The 25697-nt window shown below is 41.5% G+C and overlaps 1 protein-coding gene and 1 long non-coding RNA gene across 5 annotated transcripts in view; one reads left to right on the top strand and one right to left on the bottom strand.

Moving 5' to 3' along the window:
* The window catches only part of TBXAS1 (thromboxane A synthase 1), a 210218-nt gene that overhangs the window by 57544 nt on the left and 126977 nt on the right, over window positions 1-25697 (top strand). For all 4 annotated transcript variants that reach the window (XM_081928286.1, XM_081928283.1, XM_081928284.1 and 1 more), the window contains exon 4: window positions 3290-3342. In XM_081928286.1, the coding sequence (XP_081784412.1) occupies window positions 3290-3342 (53 nt within the window). The remainder of the gene's footprint in view (window positions 1-3289; window positions 3343-25697) is intronic.
* LOC309379364 overlaps window positions 1-25697 on the bottom strand; it is a 401215-nt gene that overhangs the window by 277205 nt on the left and 98313 nt on the right. The window lies entirely within an intron of this gene.

Below are 25697 nucleotides of genomic sequence, written 5' to 3'. Positions count from 1 at the left end.
GAGAAGCGCTTGTAACCCAGTTGTTCATTTTGACCAGTGTAAGTTTCAGGTCAGCCAATTCTGACATTGTGAAAACTCCTGTCCCTTAGATATTATTCCCCTAGTTCTGAAGTTGCATCTTTAAGGGTGGCTTTTCTTTTTGAGTATAGAAACATTTAGGTGTAGATACATTTCCCCATGAAATGGAGAAACTTTATTGCATTAGGCTACTAGTGGCCCAAGCCTTCCTTTTTAGTATATTATTGCAACTTACTATATTACACTTAATATTAGTGCTGGGTGTACATTTCCAAAATATAAAATAAAAAACAAATAAAATAAAACCTACATAAAGCAACAGTGTTTTGTGTTGTGTATGGATCCATAAATTACCATATAGTATATATTCGACACAAAAAAAGTGACAAATTGTTGTTGACAAAGGACAGCTGGACATATAAAGGGCCCTACTACCTTCAGTAGCTTAGGGCCTAATCAAACCTAAATCCAGCCCTGGCCCAAACTATTCTCCATTAATTAAGAAGAAAAGATAAGACTATTCTTGTTGTTTGCAACTACTTGTCCATTTCAGTGTATTGTTAGAAAATATTTAGACATTTTTTTTATCCTGCTTTTCTCGAAGAAGTCCAAATGGCTTACAATTAATAATGCACCACACCGCAAGTAAAGCATTCATTTGATTAAAAAAGAAAGTAGAAGAAATGCTTTGAAATCCCTCACTCAGTGAATCTTCCTAGTGCATTATTTTTCCTCATGAAACGCTGCTGCCAGCTTTATTAGCTGCTGTTTCAGTGTCTCCAGAGATTCAATTTCCAGCCTTGATAATTTGATCTGAATTTCTTGTGTCTTATTGGAAATCACAAATACCACAAGAAACTTCATTGTTTTCAGTATGTGGTTTGGGGGGTGGGACAAGGCAGTAAATGAATGAAATACATTGCTGGTACTAAAGCTTTGTCATAATAAAGGACTCTGCTTGCTCTTTTAGCCATTGCAGTTTCTTACCTCATGAAAGTTGTTGGGGGGGGGGGGATACTTGAAATGTCTCTTCCTTGGCTGTTTCCCGCTCTTCAGCCTGCTTCTTTCCCTTTGGCTCTATTCATCATCCTTCTACTCTTTGACAGTTCCAACACTTCCTTTGTTGAAGGGTCAAGTGACTTTCCAGTTTAGGCTACAACCCTAATCCCATTTACTTGGGCGTAAGTCCCATTGATTTAATCTCTGAGTAGATATGGTTACGACTGTGCTACAAATTCTTAAAATTTATGCAGAAAAGTGGCTTGCCTCTTTGGAGTCAAAATGCTTCAACATTCTCCGACATTACTTTGATTATCATATATAGGGCTGAAACTCAGAAACTGGCCCAAAATGCATCAGCCAGATTTCGGGCTGCATTCCCTTTAGAGACCATATGCCCCCTGTTTTAAAACAGCTGAATTGGTTGCCGGTTCATATTCGGGCCCAATTCAAGGTGCTCATGTTAGTAGATAAAGGCTTAAACAGCCCAGGCTCCAAATATCTAAAAAGATTCCTTCCTTACAGACCCTCTCGGTTGTTAAAACCATCAGAGGGGATACTATTGCTTGTTCCCCTGCCCCCAGAAGAAAAATATATTGTGGGTTATTTCACTGAATTATTAAGATTAAGCCTTTCAAGGTTTTAGCCCTCTCATTAGGGCTAACTCCAGAAAAGGCGGCTCAGGACTAAACTGAGAGTTTAAAAGAACACAGGATCTGAAGAGAGGTTATTCTGACATTGCAACTTAAGTCATGACAAGCACATCCAAGAAACTGGCACAAAAGACTGTAATTCAAACACCAATAAATATGATTCTGAAACAGATCATATCTCTTCACTGTAAAAGAAGCCAGATCTTAAAAACCAGCCAAGTTAAAGTAATACTCTATAAAATTCACTCACTGTAAGAATATAGTATAAAAAGAAAAAATAGCTTTGCCTCCAAGCGAAGTGTTTAACCCTTCTTAATTTAACTTTTATCTATGCATTCTCCGCCCCTTCAAAATGGATAGATAGCCCATAACCATTTCGGCATACGCTTATCCATTTATGGCATCCTGACATCTGATATATTTGAAGCTGGGCTTTCTAACAATGCAAGAGCATAGCAGGACAAGGCTATGGGTCAACACAGCCCTCCTTACGGAGCAGCTACTGACTGCTTCCATTCTTGCTTGCTAGAGTACACAGAGAAGGTATGTCCCAGTCCACTCTGGATTGAAGAAGATGGATGCCTGCAGATTGCGGTATCATCAATGGACAAACTGTCAGGAGCTCCTCCTACACTCGAGTAGGACCTGCAGTGTCTGATGTTATACAGTGTGTGTGTTCAGCAGGAATTTCATCTGCGACACACTGGGACATTCCAAGATGGTGACGGGCTATCTAAGATGCCAGAGAAGTTCGGAGGGCTGGACTTTGCTGTCTCCGATGCTCACATGCAGTGGGAGGCAATGGCTCAGCAGACTGCCAGAAATCACACCCCGGGGGAAAGCTGATAAAGTATCCCAGGTGCAGAGCTCTGGAGGCATCATGGATGAGAAACGGGCTATCTAGGACCGTCATGTGAAAGACAACAATCCCATGACTGCAATCACGGAGCAGGAATTCTAACACAAACAAGCCTTAAAAACTGCTTGGGACATCTGTATTCTTGGGAGCACAAATGAAGGAGTGTGCTGTCCGTGAGGTGCACCCCACAGTATGCTTTGCAGTGTCTCTGGGGTACAATTGTTAGTGGATCATGCAGTGCAGCAGTTTTTGGGTGGTGTGGTGTCTTAAGGTGAGAGTTGCCTGCAGAGATATGGCTGTAGGAAGATTCCTTTCTTTCTGCTCAGAGCAAACTTTATGGAACTATGCATGGCATGGAGAAAGCAGATTGAGAAATGTTTTTCTCCTTTTCTCATAATGGACGTCCAGTGAAGCGGGAATATTCAGGATTTGGGTGGCTTTGAAAGAAGGTTAGACAGAGGATAAAGCTATCTATGGCTACGAACCATGATGGCTATGTTTCACCACCATAGTCGGAGGCAGTAATTCTTCTGAATCCCAGAGGAGAGGAGAAGAGGGCTCTTGTGCTTGGGTCCTGCTTGAAGTTTTCCACAGGCATCTGGCCCTGAGAGAATAGGATGCTTGGCTAGAGGGGCCATTGACTCTTCTTGCGTTCTCAGATTCGATTTCCGGGTGAAGGTTGGTGAAGTAGCAGGAAGTTCTGAAAGAGTGGTGCAAAGAATTAGTTATAACACTTCGATATTTCTTTATGTCCACACAGGGCTTTTGGGAAGAACACAGGAAACTGATAAATGAATATGGACCTGCTTGTGGGTAAGGAGCTCTTGATTTCATTTGCATTTGCTGTTGTTGTTTTGCCGTTTCCCAGCATATTCCTACCCAAGTCTATTCAGAGGTTAAGTCCTTTTGAATTCCATGGGGTTTGCTTCCAGATAAGTAGGGCTAGGATTGCAACCTTTGAGTTGGTTTAGCTGTCAGTTCTGCCATGTTCTAAGCTTTTCAGCAAGATAGAATAACATAGGAACATTGTTGCCCAAAAGTAAGCGGATATTCCCGGCCCTGGTTCAACACTTGGACCACTACAGCAACTAGACTTGACCTTCTACTTCTGGTGGGCTTTCATTCTTCTTTTACTTTAAAAAAAAGCACTGTAAGAATGTCTCTCTGTTTGTCCCACCTAGTTGTTATCGTTTTAAAAATGATGTTTTTTTACTAGCTCTTAGTACCTGTGCTTCATACTCACATTTCAAAGGTGATGGGGGTTGTGTGACATTTTTTATAAAACTGACTGAGGAAAAAGCAAATGCAAGAATAATAGGTGCAAATTGAAAACCAGAGGTGGTGGGGGAGAGCATATTATTGTCAGCCCCAATATGGTTGGGAAGCAAAGTTGGGTGCTCTTGACTGCACTCATAATGAACAGTTTACTCATGCCTACATTTTGTTTTGTTTTCTGATGTCCTCTATTGCATTGAGTCCCCCCAACCCCAGGCGACCCCCGAGTGGAATAATGACTCAAGACAACATGCTATGGGATTAAAATTGGCCACAACTTTATTAAGGTTCAGATGTAGGGAGGCCTTGGCTCAGGCATTGGGCGTTTATCCTTCCTAGTCTCTAGCCAGGGATCTGGGAGACTTCAGGGTTATCCAGAATGTATGGGGATTGGGCTGGCTCTGGAGAACTTATGTTCAAGCAGAGAGCCCGTCCCCCGTTTCATTGCCATTGGAGGGGAGAGCAATGACAACCTCTCGGCGTATGGCCAATGCCTCCCCTCAAGACCCCTTTAACGGGGAACCCTGGTATCACCGCCACAAGGGGGAGCGTGGGCAAGATTCACCTTCTGTTGTGTGGGTAGGATGGTCTTTTCCCTTACCTGGCCAATCCCCTGGCAACGCCTCCCCAGGCAGGATTGGGTGATTGGCTGAGGTAGGCAGAGACCTCCAGGTATCCAGCCTAGGGAGGATGAAGCCAGCCCGAACTATCAGGAGTCGCACTGAGATCCGGGGGGCTGCGCGCGACCACGCAAAAGGCGCCCTCATTTGATGTGGGAGCGGTCATTCTGGGTTAGGAAGGGTATGCACAGGAAGGTGATGGCTGGCTGGTGAAGAACCCTGTGTGAGAAGCAGGGAAGGGAAGATTCCCCAGGGTGGGAGGCTGGGAGAAGAAAGGGAAGCTCCCAGGTGAGAGCTGGGAGGATCTATCCCCTTTTGCGTGAGATCTACCTCTGATAAGAGGGCTTTGCATTTTTCTTTCTTTCTTACCTCTTCTTTCTCTGTTTTGTTTTCTATATTATTTTTATTTAGAAGAGGTTTTTTATTGTATTGTATGTTGAAAAGTTTCAGTAATAATTATATTTTTTTTTAAAAAAAGAGCAGCCCCAAGGTGAGGATGGGGAAAGTGGACTGCAGGGCAAGTCAGTGATCAAGGATTGAAATTTGCACTTTTTGCTCTGATTCTCATGGGCATTGAATTTGCATGTGGATTTCGGAAAATCCCAGCATATTTTAATTTTGAAGATAATATTTCAATTCCGAATAACTTTTCAATTTTGAGGGTGCTCGATGACCTTGTGCATGCCAGTGGTAGGTGCAGCTTGCGTTTTTAAGACAGTTTTTTTTTACAAAATATAAAATTCAAATGTCATATTTCTGTGATGTTAAATACCAAACATTCCCAAGAGGTATATGTGTAATCATTTTAAGCCCTTTCTGATGAAGAAGAGAGACATGTTAATTATTTTAAGTGCTGTTTTCTTGGTACTGCAATATTTTAATTAGCACTGAAATGTTGGGAAGGAAATTCTTATTCAGTTTAATAGGCTGTCTTTCTGTTATCACAGGATATTATAACATTATGATATGATAAGGATCTCATAGAAATGTAATAAAAACTATTAACTATTACATTTGTTCAAAATTTAGGCACTTGCCATTCACTTCAGTGTTTTACAAATGTTCACGTGATTTTTGCAGAACTTTTAAAGAAAAGTTCCTGTTGCTGAAATCCTAAAGATCATTCACCTTCGCTGTTCTCAAGCCTTACCTTCTTTCTTTTTCTGTTAGAACTTGGATTGTTAGCTCTCATGTGGCTTTTAAATACTGCAGCGGACCATTCCCTCTGTTTTTGAAGTATGGTAGCCAAAATGGGCAAGATAGAAATGCTAGTGGGATTTGAGGAATCCCCAGGTTTGAAGAAGGGTAGGCACTCTTCAGAGGGAGCCTTCAAAACAACCCAGTGAGGACTGAACATGCTCAGGAGCCACACAATGCTGACTGACTGTTTAAGGGGGAATGAAAAATGGGGGAGAATGCAGTGGAGTATGTTGAAAAGTTTCAGTAATAATAATAATAATAATAATAATAATAATAATAATAATAATAATAATAATGGGTGATATGTCTGGCTGACTGGAATAGTGAGCAAGAGCATGTTTTACAACTGCAACATTCTACTGCAAGTTGCACTCGTAACTGAAGGTTTTCATATTTTTTTATTTTATATTGATAACAGTATAAATTCAACAATAACAGGTGCAAAGCAAGTGTTAAGCCTTCCATGTAGCTCTGGCAAACATAGAGAAACAATACAGTCATACCTCGTGTTACATCTGCTTCATGTTACGTTCTTTCAGGTTACGTCCCGCGGCGACCCGAAGTACCGGAAAGGGTTACTTCCGGGTTTCGTCGCTTGCACAGAAGCGCAAAATGATGTCATACACAGAAGCGGCGAATTGCAGCCCGCGCATACGCAGAGGCACTACTGTGGGTTGCTTTATTTTCATGTTGCGAATGGGTGTCCGGAACGGATCCCATTCGCAACCAGAGGTATCACTGTACGTTAATAAGATCAGTCAAAATATTAGATAAAGGGGGAAGAGGTGACAATAGAGATGAGAGTGTGATGGAAGAAAAGCACTGATCAAGGAGCAAACAATATAAATCCCAAAGTTCCTCCAAATAAAATCATATTTAGATGGGTCACCCAATTTGTAAATGTCACAAAAGGCCACCCATCTGCAGCAAAGTCCTCTGGGACAGTAGCACCTCTTGTCACTTTAGGTTTGTGACTCAGCCTTCTCTAAAACAACAATATACAAAGCTCCCACATAGATTATTTTCAACACATTAATGTCACGGCTCTCATTCCGTGAATATTTCCAACATTTGACTGTGCTTACACAGAAAAGATTCAGAAACTCTTCGCACACTGCGTTTTCAGCTTCTTTTAATTTAAATATGTAAAGTTGGAATAAGAAAAGAGGAAGGAAGAGGAACCTGTCTTATATTTGTCAATCTAGTTTACCTGTTGTCTACTCTGACTGGCAGCAACTCTCCAGAGTCTCAGGAAGAGGTCTTGCACCTTGTTTGATCTCCTCTGTTGCCTTTTTACATTATTCACAAAATTGAGTTTGAAAATTTAATATTTCTCAGCGATACAGAAATGTGCTCTTTGGTAAAAAGTTAATGCTCCTTTCCAGTACAGTTTCTGTTGGCAGATATTGTCCCTAAAGAAATAATCTCTCTTTACTGTCACTCTTCATTCGCTAGAACACTGAACTTGGATGAGACTGGGAGAGCTCTTTCTTTATATTGTTGCTTTAGTCCACTGAAAACCACAACACACCAAGTTGCTTTTAAGGTTTGTTCGTTGTTCAGCACGAAACAATGAAACGAGTCTCAAAATGTCATTTAACAAAACAATGAAAGAATTATAAACATGAATTAGGGGACTGTATATAGTAAGGACAAAAACAGTGGTTAGAGAACGTTGCTTTTGCCTGGCCTTGCTGAAATATGTACCCCATTCTGTTGTGGTTGCAGCATTAGACTTGTAATTAGAGCTGTACCGTGATTGAAGAAATTTTAATCAAAGCAGTGCAATCTCATTCATGTCTAGCTACTCAGAAGCATATACCATTGACTTCAGTATGTCTTACTCACGTGTCAGTGGATGTAGGATTGCAGCATAAATGTGCATATCATAAAACTATACTTCTGCAGAAAGGAAAATAATGTTTTCATGCGTAAATGCCACAGCAGGTGCCATGTTAAAAAAGTTGTTGTCTCCTGGGTGAATTTTGTATTCAGTTTTTGTAAGTATTTTATCTTAAATACATGTTTAAATAGCATGTACTTCCTGATTGCTCAGGATGCCTTTTTTGTTAATTTTATAAACTTCAATCAAATATTCTAAATGATTAGTTGATTAAATTTTGCAGTCTTGTAATGATTTTGGATAGTATTCCAAGTGGCACCAGGTTTGATAACCATGCTTACTCAAAGGTTTCCCCTATCCCTAATGACAGAGTTCATGCTTTGCTTGCAACAAACTTCTATGTTCAATCCCAGCATCTCCATTATAAGTCTGGAAAAGACTCCTGGAGAACAGCCACCTGGGCAGCTTCAAATGCTGGACATACCTGTCCGATTTACTTTAAAGCAGCACCCAATGTTCCTATCCGATTTCTCTCTCCTGTTGTGCAAATGAGGCAGCTACTTGGTGAAGTGCCACTCAGAAAACATTAAAGAACTGCAAACCTTTACATGTGCAGCTTTCCAAATTGCACTCTGCAGCGGGAAATGGGACCATACCTCTCCTAAAAGGTATGGTTTGCTTGATGGATCTCATTTTCAGAAGTAGCAGGGTATCAACCCCACAGGGAACAATAATCTGTCCTGTATATAGGGCAGTTATTTGTGTGAAATATGTGGCCAGTGGCCTTTTACTTTAAGGTGCTGAGTCCATTAAATATCTTGGTCTGACCATCACTAGCAATACAGTGGTACCTCAGGTTACATACGCTTCAGGTTACAGACACCACTAACCCAGAAATAGTGCTTCAGGTTAAGAACTTTGCTTCAGGATAAGAACAGAAATCATGCTCCGGCGGCGCGGCAGCAGCAGCAGGAGGCCCTATTAACTAAAGTGGTGCTTCCGGTTAAGAACAGTTTCAGGTTAAGAACTGACCTCTGGAACGAATTAAGTACTTAACCCGAGGTACCACTGTATCTGCAAATTAGTCCAAGCAAGTATGGCAGGTATTCTAGAGAAGTGCTGCTGTCAAAATCTAGACAGATGGGCAAGCTCCCATGATGAATATTTGGTGAGGGAAAATTAGTACTTTTAATACGAATGCTGTGCCACATATAGTATGAATCATAAAACTGCTACCTGTGCATGTTCCTCGAAACCATTACTAAAGTTTTTTCTTTTATAAATGCATTTGCAAAACTATCCTATGGTCTGGCAAATGCAAAACAGCTTATAAAATCTCCAGCTGTCAATAAGAGTGTAGCAAGGTGTTGCCCTTCTTAGCCCGTATCAAAAGCCTTCCTCCTTTCCAGGGTTAAGTATTGCCTTCTGGAAGCTGCCCAGGAAATGCCCAAATGGTTCCTTTTGGAAACGGATCAGTGAGGGTATGCTTGGATAGGCCTTGGATTCTATCCATTTTTAAATACCCGATCGTTCACAGCCCTTTGAACATGTGTCTGGCTTGGCAAACTCCTGCAGCCCAGCCTTTGATCCATATGCTCACATGGTCCTGACGCCATGGCAAAATCCAGAGGTCAAGACAAAGAGCAGAGGCACTTTCTGGAAGCATTGGATTGAGAATAATCTGTTGTTCTTGTCCCAGTTGATTGAGGAGGATAACAGCTTCAAACAAACTGAGTTTAACCTTCTGGTCACGGCAAGCTGGCAATATATTCAGTTTGAAATGTTGCTTATTAGCTAAGTTTGGCCTAGAGGCTTCTAAGGCATCTGAGGCTTCCCCTCTTTTTTTCTTTGAAAAACTTCTGAGGCTCTCGTAATTTACACTTTAAAAAAGGAAAAAAGAATCAAACCTAATTTAGATAACATTTTCCGCTGCTTGAATTAACCACTCTAATTTTAAAACTTCATTGTGACATGTTAGGCCCACATCTTAATAAAAAGGCATTTTCAGTGCCAGGTTAAAGATTCCTCTTTTCCTGGATTTTGGAGTGGGTTATCATGTCCTATAGAAGGGACGCGGGTGGCGCTGTGGGTTAAACCACAGAGCCTAGGGCTTGCCGATCAGAAGGTCGGCAGTTTGAATCCCCGCGACGGGGTGAGCTCCCGTTGCTCGGTCCCTGCTCCTGCCCACCTAGCAGTTCAAAAGCACGTCAAAGTGCAAGTAGATAAATAGGTAACACTCCGGCGGGAAGGTAAACGGCGTTTCCGTGCACTGCTCTGGTTCGCCAGAAGCGGCTTAGTCATGCTGGCCACATGACCCAGAAGCTGTACGCCGGCTCCCTCGGCCAGTAAAGTGAGAGGAGCGCTGCAACCCCAGAGTCAGCCATGACTGGACCTAATGGTCAAGGCTCCCTTTACCTTTACCTTATCATGCCCTATATACTGCTGATGTTTTGACATTGTTGTTGATGTGATTCTTCCAGTTGTTGCTTTGTTAATGTATTAATGTTTTAAACTCTGTAGTTTTTATTCTGTTTTGTAAGTAGTGTAGAGACTTGCCAGCAACAATAGTCATATGAGTCCATTGGCACCCCATTGCCTTTATCCATCCTGAAATTAGTAAATGTGCCAACTGTTGGTGCTGTTATGATTCCAGTGTTTAATTTTTACATATATTGTGGGAATACTCCCAGGTGTGGCACAATTTCGGCATGACAAATGAGTTAGGATTAACCTTGCTTTGCCTGCTTCCTCGAAATGTTCAATTGGCATTTTAAACCTAGGCCATACACCTTCTTTCATCGCACTATTTGAGCATCACGTGTTCAGGATCCACAGAACTGTACTGAAAACTAAAAGGATCACTACAGCAGAGATGATTGCAATTAAGTGGTACATAAATTGTCAAAATCACTAAATATTAATAATACAGTTGGACGGAGCAAACTCACTATTGGAGTACAAATCCCTGCAATAGGTACATCATATATTTCGAAAAGCAGCAAAAATGTCCGGGATGTATGGCAGCCCGTATCAGAAGAGTTGAGATATTTTGCCAAACAATTTTTGTGTCTGCATTTTTACTTCTTGCAATATGGCAACCCTAACATATATACCAGCTCTATACTGAAATCCTGAGCAGCTGAACATTCAATGTAACCTAATGACATGTAAACAAAAGCATTTAAATTTTAAATTTCATTGTTGGACTACTGGTGGTGCTGTTTTTGCAGAGTGCACACACATCTATACAGTGTTATGCCTGAATAACGGCTTCCGCCATCCTCTCCTACTCGATTCTTATGAATGCAAGGAATGAATGCAAGTATGTGGAAGCATCGTACGTATAGTTTGACTTCGAGTTTGACCTGACAGTCTTGGAGGAGATACAGTGCTTTACACATTCCCGATTTAAAATGGCTTCCAAATGAATACGAAGAGCAAATACCTTTATTCCCACCCCCCACCCCCTGGATGAATATAGATATTTGAAACTGGAGCCTGTATTATTATTCTCCTAAGGTCACTTGAATCATTTGACTGATACCATCACAATTGTTTTCTTTTTGTGTGGACTGGTTTCCTTGACAGCAGGATGTCAAAGCAACTTTGCAGCTACATTCACGTCAAAACAATCTATGCCTTCTATTCTGAAAGCCCTCAGGTCTTGAGAGGATTATTTCAATCACGGTTTCGTAGGTCACAATAGCTGCTCCCCCTTTTCGGAAATTAACGCCCCCCCTTCAGTTCTCAGAGTGTGCTTGAAAATCTTATATGGAAGGTCTCAGTAGAAAGTGGGGGAAGATATTCACTGTTCAATACATGTAATTGCATATGGTGAGGGAGCATAGCTCAGTGGTCAAGCACATGCCTTGGATGCAGGTTCAGTCCCTAGCATCTCCTGTTAAAAGGAGATTAGGAGACAGGTGATGTGATCTGGGTCCTTGGAGAGTGACTGCCATCAGTACTGATGAACAAATGGTCTAATCTGAGGCATTTTCCTATGTGTGATTCTGTCTGTTTTTTGTGTGTGTTGTTGGATGACTATAAAATATAGTTTGACGGGTCAGAAGCAGTGGTCCAGCTAATGGAAGATTTATCTTCCTCAACGATCTGCTAGATAACTCCTGGCTGACATTATGCTCTATTTATGTACCTAATACCCAACAAGAACAATTTCTGGATGAAACTTTTACATTACTGCACTCACTTCAGTAAGGTGAAAGTGGTGATAGGTAGTGACTTAAATCTTGTACTTATTTATTATTTTGATAAAAGCAGAACATCTCACCTACCGCACACCCCATGCACACCGCCTGCTTTTAAAACATCCTTCTACAACGTATTACATAAACACATTTACTTTGATGCTTGATGCATAGCCAGTCCAGAACTAAGAAACTACACTTATGTCAACAAGGAATAAAAATTATGTCAGATTGGATCTATTAATCACAGAAGGTCTGATTAATCAGGTTACCAACTTAGAGAATGGTATTCTTAATATATTGGACAGTTCCTCTTATCAGCAGAATACAACGGGGAGTACACGAATTTAAATCTTCAATGGAAATTAGACCCCTGGTTATTATTATTAATAATTTTTTTACAACAGAGAGACTCCTGTTTTTTTTAAAAAAGATGAATGACAACTTCAGTGGTTTGGGACACGTCAAAACTGTGATCTGTAGCATACATATAAGTAAAAGAAGCAGAATTTTAAAAAAGGGATACAAAAGGTAAATGCCAATCTAATTCAAGAAATACAATATCTTGAAACTAGACAGAAATGCATGCAAGGAAATTTATGGGGGGGGGTATGGCAGGAGGAGAAGAGAAAATTCTAATGCACAGGCAGAAATCCTTGTGTCTTGGCGCCATTTTGGATAGAGGCCCAGGTAGCTCCCAGGAGACACAGGGCCTTTTCAGGTGTAAACCTGGCATTCTGAACACCCTCCTGCCAAAGGTTTCTAGAGTTCCCACACTGCTAGCCTTTTCTGAGTAGGTTAAGACCTCCCTTTTGCTTGCTTATATGTGTGTCTTTGCTGTTGTGTTCATGGTGTTGAGGGCCTTTGCTTTTTTATTGCATTTTTCGTTCTTAATTGTTTTAGGATACTTATGCTTTCTCATGATTTGATTGTTATGGGGCCTTTTTTATATTGTACACTGCTTCGGAAATTTTGTATTGAAACTGATACAAAAACCTCCCTGCCATGTGGGAAATTAAATTTAAGAGAGTAGGATCTAAGAATCCCCCCTCCAAATAATCAGCCGCTTGACCTTTTGAAAAGAGGATCACTCAGCTTTCAGCTTTCGAACTGAAACGAACAGTGCATGTTATCTCCAAAAGGAGATCACCCACAACTAATTACATCTCACAAGGCAACAGGGGCTGTTCTTCATGTTAATGTTTTCTTGCTATGGGGGGAAATGGCTCCTTTAACATCTGTTGTGGATTGGGGGTTTATTATTATTTTTAGAAAGCATCTCTTCATTGTAATATCCACATTGCGCTGAGCTGAATACAATAATTTCAACTGACTTTTTAGAAATAACATTCCATTTTTTTATGTATGTCAATAAATTTCTTCATTACTACTTTATAGGGTTGTTTTCCTGCTCATATATAGGTTTTAGATTTCACTCCCCCCTCTGCCCAAATCTTACTGGTCCCAGAATCAATTTTGTGCAGCTGCATTGTATTAGTTAAACGAAGAAATATCCCTTCACCTTTTCCTCTCTCTTTGCTGGGAGAGGGAGGATTAAATCACCCTTTAGGGTTGTATAATTATAGCTTGATGCTATAATTGATGCACTGTCCTTTGTGTGTTTGGTAGGTCTGAGCCTTAGCTTTAGCACAGTAGCATCCATTAATGTGCTTTCACTTCACTTGGCTACAAGTAAACTGAAGTCCAATAATACAGAAAAGGCAACGGACACATGCAGAGAGTTGGGATGTGAAACATGAAAGCAGTGGTAATGTATAGCCCTAAATGGTCTCGGTCCAGCACATGCCTCTGGGAACATAGGAAGATGCTTTATACTGAGTCAGACACTGGTCCATCTAGCTCAGTGTTGTCTCAAGGGTTTCAGGTAAGGGATACTCCCAGACCTACCTGGGAGATGTTGGGCTTTGAACCCGTGACCTTCTCCCACTGAAGCACAGCCCTTCCTCAAATCCCCAAGTTTTATTTATTTAGAAGACTTCAAAACTGCTTGATTGAAAAATCTGTACAATAAAATTGAAGATAATAAACAATGTTAAAATCCACAGTTGAAAGCAAATATATGCATAAAAACGTCTTTATTAAAATATATATAGAACCATCATTATTAAAAACAAAGAAAATCAGTAAACCTTTTAACAGTTCCTGCTCTTCAAAAAGCAGGCCTTATGCTATATTTCTGTCTACTTTTGAAAATCCACCAGTTTAAAAATTGGGTTGCTATGTTATTATTCAGGAAACAAGATGGTCAAATCACTCTCTTGCCTGTAGAAACTAGGACCAAGCTTAATGTGATCAGCTGTCTTTTATTTAGTTATCCTTCAGAGTAGCTGCATGCCCCCTCCAGATGGAAATTGCCCCCCCTCAACTGCTGGGGGAAAATAAGATACCTGTTTAACCTGTATTTCTCTTTCTCCCATAGCTATTAAAGCTGCAAAGTTAAATGTGTGTGAGACAAAGGCAAAGATTGACTTTGGGGGAATGAGGGAAAGAATGAATTCCCTCTCCCCCCATTTCCAGCGCAAAGGGTCCTCCTCTCTGCTACTGTTTTAAGTATAAATTGTTTTTAAACAAAACAAAAAAAGCTAATTGGGTCTCTCCTACACCATGTCAAGGTTGGCCAAGAAATCTTGCAGTTCTTTGCAGATCTCAGACTTATCCTGTCCAGTGCCACAGGTCTCTTAGTCTTGGAATTACTAAATGAGTTTCAGGCAGAGACTAGTGTGAAGGTTCCCAGAAGACTGAGCCGTAATCCCTTCATCTTCTACTTTCTGTCACCCTGCAGATGACCTTAATAACGTAGCTTTAGAGATGGGTTTTAAATATCTATATCTGTATTAGCTTTATGGAATCTCTCTGTACAGAGGCAGCATACTCTGAATACCAGGTGCCAGGGACAAACGGCGGGTTGTTCACCTTGATGCCCTGCCTATGAACTCTCAGAGATGTCTGGCAAGTTGCTGTTGGAAGCAGAATTCTAGACTAGATGGTCCTGGGGTTGAGCCAGCAATGTGATTCTTCCGTCCCTCTATTCTACTGCTTATTCATCGCCCTTGGGTTTTCTTTCTTGATATAGCAGCATTGTTGCACGCACCCCAATCTCCAAGCAGTGAGAGACGGCGGGGATTCCAATGCTTAAGCTAGAGCAGATCCCAGGATCTGGGTCCAACAGTTATTCCCCACGTGATCACCAGCAACCGATACTCAAAATGCCTAATAAAACAGAAACTAACCAATAACGCCCTCCCACAGAGACACTTAAAAAACCATAGAATGCTAATTCAGTCTAATATTATTATTATTATTATTAATAATAATAATAGTTGATGGAATTAGAGGGACAATGTCACACTGTACTTGACCAGGACAGGAGCCTAGCCATTCCACCAAAACAGGGCTAACAACTTTTGATTTTCAACCTCCACCCACCCCGGCCTCCTTGGATTGTGGGCTGTGAGGGCAGGGACAGGCCAAGATGGAACCAGGATGGTCCAGAGGGTTTGGGGTGCCATAGGACAGATTCTGGAGCTGGCTGGCTTTTGAGATCCCAGTATCTGCCCCTCAACTCAGCACAATTTGACCAGTTCAGGCTGGCTAGCACTCCAATAACAAGGGCTGACATTGTTTGAAGCAGGAGCAACAAAATGTTCAACCAACGTAAGAGAAACAAATAATCACTTTATGAGAGCGAATGGGAACAAACTGAAAATTCATAGAACAGTGGTCTCTTGATCGCTCCCATCTCTGGCCTTTCTTCATTTGTCTTGGGATCAGATATATAATAGTGTTTTCTTCCAGAAAACAGTGAGAGTTTGTATAATTTAGAATTATGTGTAAACAGGCTAAGCATGAGAGAGACTGTGTCAAAGTGAGTGATCATATGCCCTAGGGGAATGTTGGACACCAGCAGGGTCAATGTAATCTATTTTGCATGTCTTTTTTTTTTTGCACGTGGGCTGGAGATATTGTGGGAGAACACAACTCTCTTTAAAGTTCTGTCTGCATCAACAAAACAAAACAAAAATCTGCCAATTGGGTAAGAGATTAGATAAAAGGCCATGCAGACAAATGTTAGTTGGCAACCTAATGGACAGCTATGAGCCCAGCTGAAGAAGCTGTGTAGGAAGAGGGAGGAGATGTGACAGGAGAAGTAGTTGTCCTCATGTGGAGTGGAAGCACAAAAACTGGAAGCTGAGAATGTTCATGTTCAGTGTTACTTTTCTAGAAAAAGAGGTGCCAGAACTCACCATGGATCACCTCCCTTGTTTTCTTATAATGGCAATGGTGCCCACTTGAGAGGTTTGGTGAGTTCCGGCTGAAACCCCCCCTCTATCTTGATTATATTCATTGATCATTGTACATGTGTACTGTAGACTGTGTGCGCCCGTACACAAAACGTGTGAACAGTGTTTCCTTCTGCAGAAATAAAATGTCCAATATTGTCCTGACCTGGCAGACAGGGTGCCAAGACGAAGTTCCAACTCCAGAAGCTAATCCATGTGGTCCAAGTAAACCAAAATAGTAGTTCAGCAGCCAATCTCAAAACCCAAGGAGAATCCCAGGTGAGGTCCCTCAACATGAGCAATTGAGCAGACATAGTACCTCAGCTCTGCTGCTACCTTATAACTGTGACTGCTGATTGCAGCATCTGGGCTTGATGAGGCAGGTGACCCTCACCTGCTCTCAGCTTGCCCCAGCTGAGGAGTCACATGCCTCCTTCCCCACCTGGCCAGCTAGTGAACCAGGCTGCAGGCGCTGGCCTGCCTCTGCTTTGGGGAGTGCTCTGCCCGCTGTTCCCTATGCCTGCCGTGTTCATGGGACGGAGTCCTCTCTGGTGAGGGGTCCCGCTGCTTGGCTTCCTGTGCACTAGCCCCTGGCCCGTCGTCCTCCTCTGTCACCCTGTGAGTATTGTCTACAACAACCTCTCCTTCCCCATCTCCAGCTTGCTCCCATGTGACCCACTCCCAGCTGCACCCCTCACCGGGATCCTCTTCCTCCTCCCCAAAACCCTGCCTGTTCATGACAAATATACTCATTCAAGCATTTCCTTAAGTCACAAAATTTTGACTTTTGTATTCTGTCTCTGCATACAACAGAATATCAAGACGTGTGGTAGACTCGGCTTCTCCAATTCCGCAAGGACACATGCATATTTCAGAAGGGGTACCCTAAAGTTTTCCTTGGAACAGTTCAGAAAGTAAATCACTGAACCCACATAATATTAAAGCACCCTCATATTTGGGAAGATTTAATATTTTGTCATTTTAAACCCATAATTTGAATTCTATCAGTAATAGAGGGGAGGTTTCATTTTATAAATACTGTTTGTTTTGAGGTTCTACATCCCTAACTCTGAGACAATGAATGCCTTGCTCTGTTTAGCCCCATCATTTTCAAATCCTCGGGGGGGGGGGGGCGGGACTCATTGCTTCAAAGAAATTTCATCCATGCAGAAATGTAAGGTACTGTTATATAGCTGACCCAAGTTATGTTTTTCTAAGAGAATTCACAGAGAAGATTTTGTAACTGTAAAAGGAGGTGCATCAGATGAAGTGGACTGTAGCCTAGGAAAACTTACACCATAATAAATGTGTTAGTCTTTAAGGTGCCACAGGGCTCTTTGCCATGTTTGCTGCAATAGACACGGCTGCCCCTCTGGAAATTGTAAAAGGGGAGTGCAGCTTCATAGCAGCTTGAAAAAACATGGTTCTGTGTTCCCAGTTCCACTGAGAAGCTGATAATAGTAATGGGCTGAACCACTCAAGGAATGTCAGCCACGACATCACAGAGAGGTCAGTCAGGCATACACTATGTTTTAAAAAATGCAGACAAAACAAACTCCGGTTCAACTGAGTGAAAATGTCACAGCCGAAGCATGGGTAATAAAATGTGGGCAAATACAATAGCAGCTTGGTGGGAAAAGCATTTGGAAACCCTCTGCTTGCCAGTGTTTGCCAAGATAAAGTACTGCAGACAGTTTCATTCTCTCCCAAGCAGGGGAGCTGACCTCGTATCTTATTAGGATCACATTCCTGTCCAAATGGAGTAGTAAAGAAGCACAATCCTATTAACAGCTTTCATGGTGTGTTAATGAAATGAAATACTGCTTCAGCTAATCATCACCAGCCATATATGACAAATGCTCACATGTAATCATGTCAACTTGTTAGGCTGAAAAGAAGCCAAAATATATATAACCTTGGGATCCTAAGGCCCTACATCCTCTGAACCTGTCACTGATAGAGGAGCATTTCATAGTCTTATCCCAATAAACGTTTTTCAGCTGTGTTGTAGAGGTTAGCTCTTTGACAGTCCCCCAGAGACAATTCACATAATCAAACTGGGGTGTTAAGGAATATTGGCGAATTCATACGTGGTTTTGGTACTATCCGTATTGTGGAGGGAAAGTCCTGGTTTCTCAAAAACTTGAATGTGAAAATGGGTGGAAGAGTAGGGGCTTTTCACATCTGCATAGATTTTATGTGTGGAGGTGTTTGAGTAATAGGAACACAGGAAAGGCCTGTTGGACGTTTTGTCCAATGTACCTCATATTGGCTACTCTGACTGGCAGTGCCTTTCTAGGCTGCCAGTCAGAGATACGTATTTTGCAGCATCTGATGCCGTAACTGGAGATGTGAGGGATTAAAACGGTTTTTTTTTTTGCATGTACAGCATATGCTTTACAAGTAATATACAATTTACTACTGTTAATTCACTACTTGTATACTGCTTGATTTATAACTCTTGGCTCAACAACCCAGTATGCACATTGAGGGAAACTATGTTTATTATTTTGTAATTTAATTTAACAACCTCTATTAATATAGCCCCTATTATTGTTAAATAAATAAAATAACAATAATAGCCTTCTTCAGCATGTATACTGGGTTTGTGAAACCGCTTTGGGGTTATTTAACCACTTTGAGGTTTTTTACAGTCAAGCAGTATATAAATTTTATGAAATAAAAATAAATAACATAAAAGACCCCCAAGTGGCTTGTGGATAAACAACAATAACAACACGGAGAAAATACAACAGAATAAAAAAGTGCAACCAAGGAGGGCACATATAAAATTAGTAGAAAAACAAATTGAAAGCAGCAACATTATAAAAGAATTATATATTTAAAAATAAAATAAAAGCAGCCCCAGGGTTCAAAAGATTTTCCTGAGTTTTTTTCACTGCCTTCCCAAAGGCCAGACAGGCCTCCCTCTTTTGCTCATCCTCTTCTGGTTCTAAAAGCATGGAACGTGAAGTAGGGTCAGTGCTTGGGGGGGGGGCAGGGGTATGCATACCCCTAAACATTTTGTGAATCTTAGTTTGGCCTCATTGAGGGGCAGTATTTCAATATGAATAGGAAAATGAGAGAACCCCTAAACCTTTATTTTATTTTTAGGGGGAAAAGCACTGGAGACACTTGTGTTGCGGGTGTATGAGTGGAAATGACCAAGTGTGAAACTTACATCCCAGTGTGGCTTACATAAAATAAAAATATTTAAATATTTACGCAATAGCATTAAAAAAAAGCATTCTAGTGCAGATTTTAAAAGTGATTTTACAAACCCAAATATGTTGTAAAAATGGCATGTTTCGGTGCAATTTTGCTTTCCTGCCCACACAGCTACTTGGAACATATGGGATATACACATAAAAAACAAAACACTTAACCCACCAAAGAGTGGAAAATCAGTTACATTTCTGCATGAAGCTTACAGAAGAGTAACAATTAAAGCCCTCTGTGCGTCAGCGTCCTTGAATTAGCAGCTCTCGTACGCCAGGCGGTCATTTGCTGACCCTTAAGAGAAGCAGGGATTTTTTTTTAAAAGGCTCATTTGGGAAAACTGTTTTTGGAGAAACTGTAAATGTAGCATTTATTAAGGATTTGCTTTAGCAATGCCCTGTACTTAAACTCCTTAAACTCCTCCTTTCTCAGTGCTTTTTATGCAGCTCACGCTAATAATGTTTTTTGTACAGTATGGGGATGTGGAATGGCATACAGACTATCTTTTTCTTTTTTCCTTTTTTTTTACAGTAGAGTAGACAGCACTTTCAAGGCTAGAGTTTATGGAGGAAATGATGTAGTGAAAAGTTTGCTGATGCATATAGTGTATGGAACACTTGAGTGTGACATTTACAGCGGAGAGTTGAAAGAATAGCTGCCTGTGTGTAATCTCATGTAAAACTGTTGTTGCAGCCTTGTCTGATTTCATTACCAGGAAGGAAAAGAACAGGAGAGAGGACTGGATAAATGGGATTATTATTTTCCCAGATTTCCCCCGGTCGTTACTGTTTCTATATAGTATGTCCAAATCTAGCATATGAACACTATTAAGTTGACATGGTTAAACCTGGGGAGGTCATGTGGTCCTAAATATCCATACATTCAGTTTTATGCATTCTTACTTTGGAGTAAGCCCTCTTTATCTTAGTGGGACTTAAGCATGCATAGTATCAAGCTGCACAGGCATCATACCGCAGGAAAAAAAAGGTTTTTATGAGACTGCCGCTTTTTGTTCATTACAGAATGAGGGGCAAGGGTATGTATGTCCTAAATAGTCAGCTGCATGCCATTTGCTATTTCTCTATTTGCAATCTGGCTATTTTAAGGTAAAGGTACCCCTGCCCATCAGGGCCAGTCGTGACCGACTCTAGGGTTGCGCGCTCATCTCGCTCAAGAGGCCGGGAGCCGGCGCTGTCTGAAGACACCAGCGCCGCACACGGAAATGCCGTTTACCTTCCCGCTAGAAAGCGGTCCCTATTTATCTACTTGCACTTAGGGGTGCTTTCGAACTGCTAGGTGGGCAGGAGCTGGGACTGAACGACGGGCGCTCACCCCGGCGCGGGGATTCGAACCGCCAACCTTTTGATCAGCAAGTCCTAGGCTCTGTGGCTTAACCCACAGCGCCACCCGCGTCTGGCTATTTTAATATGCTTCAAATGCTAAGCTCTGGCTCCCGAGATATCAAATGCATTCAGGATTGCAGCAGCCGCTAACAGAACAAAAGAGAGGGAAGGGCTGGAGGAGGTACTAAAACCTCTTTAAAAAGTAAATGCTCCAGATGCGAAAGAGGACAGGGGTCCTGCATCCTTGACAGCTGTATAGAAGAGGCAAGAACTCTGTTCTCCTTTTCATCTGGCCCAGGTTGGCTTCTCTGGACAGGCAAACCGCCCAAGCATACAACGGCCTTGCATGGAAATTCATACTTTAACGTGCTATTACATGGCAGAACTTTCTTTGGCTGTTGTTTTTCCTAATAGACCTGACAGACGTGGAGCTCATTGGTCCCTGAAATGCCAGAAAGTATGATGACATCATCCAAATAAAAGATAACAGATTGATCTAGCAAACCTCGAAATGAGTCCCAGAGGAAATGCTGGAAGGTTTATGTAGAGTTTCCCATTCCAAGGAGTATGATGTAAGGCGTGATTAAAACATGGTGCCCCAGTTGTCCATATCACTGTAGCACACAGGTGCTAGGACGCCATCTTGTTGACAAGGTGACAAGCACCTAAATTTTCTGGCCAGCTTAGTGTTTCTACACACCAAAGACCAAACTACATGTGACAGGGCAGCTGTTAATGTGTTGACCCTTTTGTATATAAACTAGGGTTGAGGAGGTCTAATTTTTATGTGCAAAGGGTGTATGGAAAATGAGGAGTACCGCCTTCTCTGCCATGTCCTACTGCACTCTGTTCCTTTAAGCAGTCCGCCCGCCCCCCATCTAGCTCTAATACTGGAAGCAAGATGGGCTGGCAGAAGATTGCTTAAAGCCGTAGAGTCAGGCATGGAGGGGGTAGAGGGTGACTTGCACTCCCTACCCCCCACATTCTTACTTTATGTAAAGACTGGATCCCTCTTCATCCCTGTTTTAGATGCAAACAAGACAGATATGTGATAAACCAGGCGAGCTAGAGCAACCCACATGTATTTTACACTGAGTTAACTATAATTACGAACAATTGGATGGCACTAGGTGTTAGATAGACATACCAAAGATACAATGCACTTTAAAAAAAGGAGACGACCAGCTTTTGTTGCTTATTGTTGCTATATTTATTAAGAGTTACTAAAAATAATAGCGTGTGCCCTTAAAATACACTTCCTCTTTTCAGTCTAATTTTGAACGTATCCAAGAACGGCCCTTTATCCTTTGCTAAGAAAACCTTTCTGCCCCCAACCCCACCTTCTGAATTCTGAAATGGAGTCTTTGTCTATGTAATAATCTTGGAAACCTACTGGAGAATGCAAATACTGACATAAAAATAAGCATGCAACTGTGCTGTTCTTTTTAAGATGCACACAAACACCTCAGGTACGGAACCGCTGTTTTTGTAAAAACTGCATCTGGGCTGTGCGTCACACGCCACTTTTGTGCCAAAGAGTCAACATTATGCATTGCAAGTGGACCCGGGTTTTATTTGCAGCAGGTCATTTTGCTGACCCCTGAAATAATTAAGCAAGTGGTGAAGGCCTGGTGTCTATTTTTAAATGAGTAAACATTTGTGCTTTACTTTCTCTGTGTTTTTTACCTACCTGCTGTCAATGAACGTATCTAAAAATAGGGAACAGAATGGCTTAGGTTGTTCCTCTGTTTTCTTTAGAAATGAATGACACTTAAGAAAGTAGCATTTTCCTTCAGCATGTTTCTATCCCGCAGTCTTTTAATAGACACCCAACCTTGCTTTTCTCAGTGTAGTTTCCTTCTCTCTTAGCCAGATAAAAGATAATATCATTTTCCATTGCATTTGGATTTTCAGATGATCTCTGCTTGGCTTTACCAGGCATCTACTAAAGAAATAAAGCAAAGCCTTGTTTTCAACTCCCCTCTGCATCCCCCTCCCCGTTTTTCTTTCCATTATGTTCCAAGCAATGTGTTTGAATTCGGCACAGAGCTGATAACAGATAGGCAGATCAAAGCCTTCTGCAAGTTGATGGACCGGCTGTAAACAGAGTGAATGGGGCACAGGTGTTTTCCCACACAGATGCCATATTGAACAAAAACAGCCCTTTATGTAGTACTTGTCCTGTGAAGCGAAGCAAAATCTGAATGGAGACCATCCTACTGTGTTAATGTACATTGTCTCAAGCTTTGTCCTCTAATGGTGTGTTGATGAATGACAGGAGATGTTAGAAAGGCCATTGCTTGCAAGTTTTGGACCTAGCACAGGTGAGTCACAATCTAATGCAAAAGGGAGGTGGTTGTTTAAAAAGTGATTGATTGCTTGCAAAATGGTCAATGCCCTTTATGCGCACCAGAGGCAGGAAAATATCCAAAACATTACACAATATGCAAAGGAGACTTTGTGTGGTAGTGCAATGAAGAGGCTGACCTGTGGATAAGGAAGCACCCAATTCATATTTTTTCCCACATTCTCAATAAGTGGCCTTTGGCAGTGCATTGTGTCCCAATGTCTGCCCCTCACTTGCTAAAACAATTTGCATATAGCGTTTTAAACACCCTATATACAAATGCTAATTGTTACTGTGCTTATTATTTGCATAATCAAATACACTGGATTGTGCAACTGTGGAACAACACAGAAAAAGAAATTTATAACCCAGAGTTGTCCCTTTGTAGCACAGACTAGTCTATGCAAGGAAATTATGGTTTGCATTGGAAAATGATGAATGATAACTAGTTGGATGAATGCTTATTTAAACTGTATGTATTTTGTAAAAGCACAATACATCACTGAGGAGGTGGACAGCGTTTTTGGCCCTTGAAGTCTTATTAGATAAATTTACTGGAGAATGACAACTGATTAGCAGACATGTAATTTAAAATATATAACTATTTGCATCAATACGATGGGTGTTGGGCTAGATTTGGTGGGTGTGCTGCACTTACACTGGTGCAATCTGCACTGAAGCCCTTTTCATTTGTGAGTCACAATTGTATGCAATTTCATGGAACACAGCACTGTTATCTCCCTTGTTTATAACACCACTGCAGGCTACATGCAACTGTGAAGTGTCATAAAAAGTGGGAGGGTCTTAATGTGTAGTGTAACATATTTCTTTATCACACAGCATGGAGAGCAGATGGTGCTTGAAGAGTCCATTTCTTTAAAAATCACCTTCATACCATGCATCTGCACACCTATGTAGACAGTAGATGCAAGTTAATGGAGAGAACAGTCTCTCCATCAGCTTGCTTGCAATAAGGGGAGAGAGAAAAAAGCAGGAACCCTAGCAGGGGCGTCACATTCGGTTCTGACCCCTGATGTGTCCACCTCCAGCTCCAGCCCACCGAAGCCCCCTAAAAGCAAAGGTTTGGGAAAAGAGCTTTTGAGTTGAGCACAAACTGGGAAAGTCCGAACTGTAGCAAATATCACTGCTGCATGAAAAACAGCAACTGATTTTCTAGAAGAAAAGGACTAAATGGAAAATCTTAATAAAATTTTATTAAAATGAGATTTCCTTAACTTATCCTGCGATCCGGTGTAATACGTTGCCTGAAGCCTCTGGGCTACCTTTGAAACATTATTGAAAACATTAAAACATACACATTTTTTGCAATAATAACATTCCCTTTAATATTTCACAGATGATAGTAGGGACATACACTTCAACGCCCTAGTTCTCATACCAAACTTCCCCACCCCCTCACATCACACACATTTCTAAAGATCTTCTGTGTCTTTTGTATGATGTACAACAGCTTTTTTGAGCTTGGTGCTTTCCAGATGTGGTTAGACCACAACTCTTGCCAACCCTAGCCAGCGCTGGAGCTGATGGGAGTTGTAGTCCAACAACATCTGGAGGGCACCAGGTTGGCCTAGGCTGCTGTACTCATGAAGTTTGCCACTGACTACCTGCCACCAATTTTAAAGCCTCGGAGGCTGCTTTAACTTTTGTTTAAAGATATGTTAAAAGTAGGAAAAACACAATTGCCTTAAAATAGCTTATTTAACTGTTCAAAATAGACATCTGTGTGAGACCTGGCAGGCTGGGCCTGGCATTAGTGTGTTCGTTCACACGCGTTGGCATCAAACACAAGGTATAATCCCTCCTTATGCGGAGGTTTTAGCTTCAAGATGACCCTGAGGAAGGAACTTCGGCCTTGAGGAATGACAGCTGGAGCAAGCTGCACTAAATTTGAGAAGGATCACCATGTGGCAAAAATATGCATAGTGGTCACCCAGGGAGGGACAGGTATAAGGATATTGAGGGTGTGTGTGGCTCAGAGCACCTGTTTGGTACTCGCCCTGGTAAACAGGGACAGTTGGGAGTTTGTATGATAAAGCTGCATCTATTTCAAACAGTATCACCTGCTTTACCCACAAGAAAGCTATCCCAGCAATCTGATTTGTGGGAACAAAATCTCTTTGGCTCCCTCTAGAGTCGAAGAGAAAGAACTGGTGAGCTCATAGGCCCCTCTGGCTTTTTAGACTTAAAGCTCTGTATAACACTGTTGCTTTTATATATCACAACAGTTTTGGGCTATTGCCCTAAATTAGAAGAATTTTGGCATCCTCCTTGCATCACTGTTTAATTTGATGTGTGTGTGTGTGTGTGTGTGTGTGTGTGTGTGTGTGTGTGTGTGTTAGTGTTAACTGAATAGCCTTTCATAGATCTCAGCCACAGCAGTGCAGATCTTAGTGGCCTTGCATCTTCTACCACCAAGAGTTCCAGGTGTCCAAACCAGCCATTCCCTCCTATGTTTCACACTATACATGGTTATACCTCAGATACATCTCTTCGTTGGCCGATTGGCTGGTTCTGTATGTGGAATGACAATTTGAGACAATCTGACACAACAGGCTCTTTCTATGTTTTTATGGTTAGGATGAGAGGGGGCGGGAGGCAGGTTCCCTAAATATTCCCTCAGCCATGAAACATGTTGTGTATCCTTTTATTTTTTTTATTTTTTTGCATTCTTAAATAAGATTTTATTAAGGCCTTTCGCAATCAGAGCCGTAGCTAGGTGATCTTGCGCCCCGGCAGAACCGTGCAGATTGCGCCCCCTAGCCACTGACAAATTAGCTCTTCTTTCTGCCTCTCC

Source organism: Podarcis melisellensis (assembly GCF_964234715.1).
Source record: "Podarcis melisellensis genome assembly, chromosome: 10".
Taxonomy (NCBI): domain Eukaryota; kingdom Metazoa; phylum Chordata; class Lepidosauria; order Squamata; family Lacertidae; genus Podarcis; species Podarcis melisellensis.
Note: the sequence above shows the minus strand (reverse complement) of the source record. Positions and strands in the feature narration are given on the sequence as shown.